The sequence below is a fragment of the Gavialis gangeticus genome, unplaced genomic scaffold (genome assembly GCF_001723915.1).
Source record: "Gavialis gangeticus isolate Ggan-Ray unplaced genomic scaffold, GavGan_comp1, whole genome shotgun sequence".
NCBI classification, from domain to species: domain Eukaryota; kingdom Metazoa; phylum Chordata; order Crocodylia; family Gavialidae; genus Gavialis; species Gavialis gangeticus.
The window spans coordinates 82845901-82848055 of NW_017729025.1; the positions used below are offsets into that span (position 1 = coordinate 82845901).

The 2155-nt window shown below is 37.9% G+C and overlaps 1 protein-coding gene across 1 annotated transcript in view; it reads left to right on the forward strand.

Moving 5' to 3' along the window:
- Positions 1-2155, forward strand: part of NUSAP1 (nucleolar and spindle associated protein 1) — a 38124-nt gene that overhangs the window by 11421 nt on the left and 24548 nt on the right. Inside the window, 1 exon segment of the mRNA XM_019519931.1 lies at positions 563-736. Coding sequence (XP_019375476.1) covers positions 563-736 — 174 coding nt within the window.

A 2155-nucleotide genomic window follows, 5' to 3' on the forward strand; every position in this document is an offset into this window, starting at 1 on the left:
GGGGGGGGGGGGGGGGGGGGGCACCATGGTGCCCGTGGGTACCAGGTTGGGAACCACTGTTCTAAGTTCTTGGGTTATATATGTACAGTGACAGCAATCAAAGTGTGCTCTTCCATTGTTAGGAATTGAACTTGCTGCAGAGTAGCATTTTGAAGAAGAGTAACTGTATATATTTTTCTCCTTTAGCATTATCCCACAGAGATTTAAAAAACTTAGAGAGCTACAGGATTCTTCCAGTTGAGTGAGAAATGTGAAATGCTGACTGGCTTTAAATATTTTGATTGCATATTATGAGTATAAATAAAAACAATCCAGGAGATTTCAATTACAAGCCAAATGAATTAACCTAAAATTAATTAACTACAGCATTTGAGAATAAGTAGAATTGCATGGGTTTATTGTGATACTCATAAGCACCTGAGTGCCCAAGCAAAATTTACTCCTGAACAATGGGTATTAGATGTTTGTTCCATTAATAACTTGTGAAGTTTTTTCTTTGTGCATCCTTTAGTTAGATACAGAGAAGCCTGCACTACCCTATGGTCTCATTTCTTTCATATAGGACTCTGAAAGAAGTGCATCATCCTCCACGGACACAGAGTTCAATAGTCAGGAGGAAGTGTCCTTTGTTACAGAAAGGCGTGGGAAACAGAGGAAGACAGCCACTAGAAAGAAATTCTCCAAAGAAAATGCTAATACCAATACAGAAAATAGAGAATTTTCTGTTGAGGAAGAGGTCTGTTATTCAGTTAAATGGAATATTTTCCTTCATTCTGCTGCCATTTACCTTTCAGGATGAAATACCCATCAGTATTATTTATCTTGTGTCTTTTTGGTACCCTGCTTGTGCTGCATGCTAGCTCCAATCAACTATCCTTCTTAATGCTTAATCTTTATCAATTTCAGAACTGTAAAATCTATGGATATTTCCCAGGCATAAATTCTTTTTTTTTTTTAGGTACTCGAATACAATCCTGGGTGCAGTTTAAAGAACTTAACTGGAGACTAAATACCTGACCATCAATCACACTTCTTTTTTCTAGCTGAATAAATAAGCTCTGTAGAAGCCTTAAAACCCACCCCCACCCAGATCTTCTGTTTGCTAAAAGAACCCAGTAGCTAGCTTTGTGATCTCTCAGATATTGAAATGTTCTCCTTTTTATTTTTTTTATTTTGTGTGAAAGTCTATATTTGGCTTTCCAGGTGCTATGTAAAATAAGACCAGTATTTTTCTGTGTATAATGTAAACAGAACAGAAGTTGCATTGTGTGTGATTCGAGAAAAGAAAGTGAAACGCCCTTAAACATAGTGAACTACTTAAATTTGCCTGTTCTTAGTCACTGGCAGTGATTTCAACAGTCTGTCCAGAAATTCTTTCGCTGTTCTCTTCCTCTAGTTGTATATTCCTAGCTTTCCTATTAATTCTGAGTCGGTCTCTTTTTTTACTAACAACAAACACAGATCTCTTTTATTACAGCATTTTAAGCAATCATTTTTTTTTCCCCTGTGGTCCTTCTTTTTCCTTTCCCCTGGGCCTTTAGGTTATTTAATACAAAATATACACTTAACAGAATGTTATTATGGCAAATTAAAAAAAAAATCCCACAGCAAAAAATTGTTTTCTTCATAAACTTCATTTGAGGCAATATTAACTATCTTGCATCTCAAGGTGGATTTGATTTTAAATAAAACTGATTTTTAAATCAGTGGTCAGGAAGCCTAGATTTAATCATTGTTTTCTACAAAAATTGTGTTCTTGTTTGTTTGATATCCTCTATTCGTTTAACTTCTTGAGACTGCACTTTTAGAGAGAAGAAAGGGTTTGACTGTGTACACAAACTTGCAGAGAGACAAGAGGGCTGATGGGTACATAATCAGGTTGGTTATCTCCAGGGATCCTGGTTTTCCCTGTTTCATAGACATTAGGGCTGGAAGGGACCTTGGAAGATCACTGAGTCCAGCCCCCTGCCCAAGGGGCAGGAAGTCAGCTGGGGTCATAGGATCCCAGCAAGATAAGCATCCAAGTTTCTCTCGAAGGCGTTCAATGTGGGTGCTTGAATCACCTCCGATGGCAGGCTATTCCAGACCTTGGGGGCTCGGACAGTAAAGAAATTGTTCCTTATGTCCAGCCTGAAACAGTCTTGCTGGAGTTTAT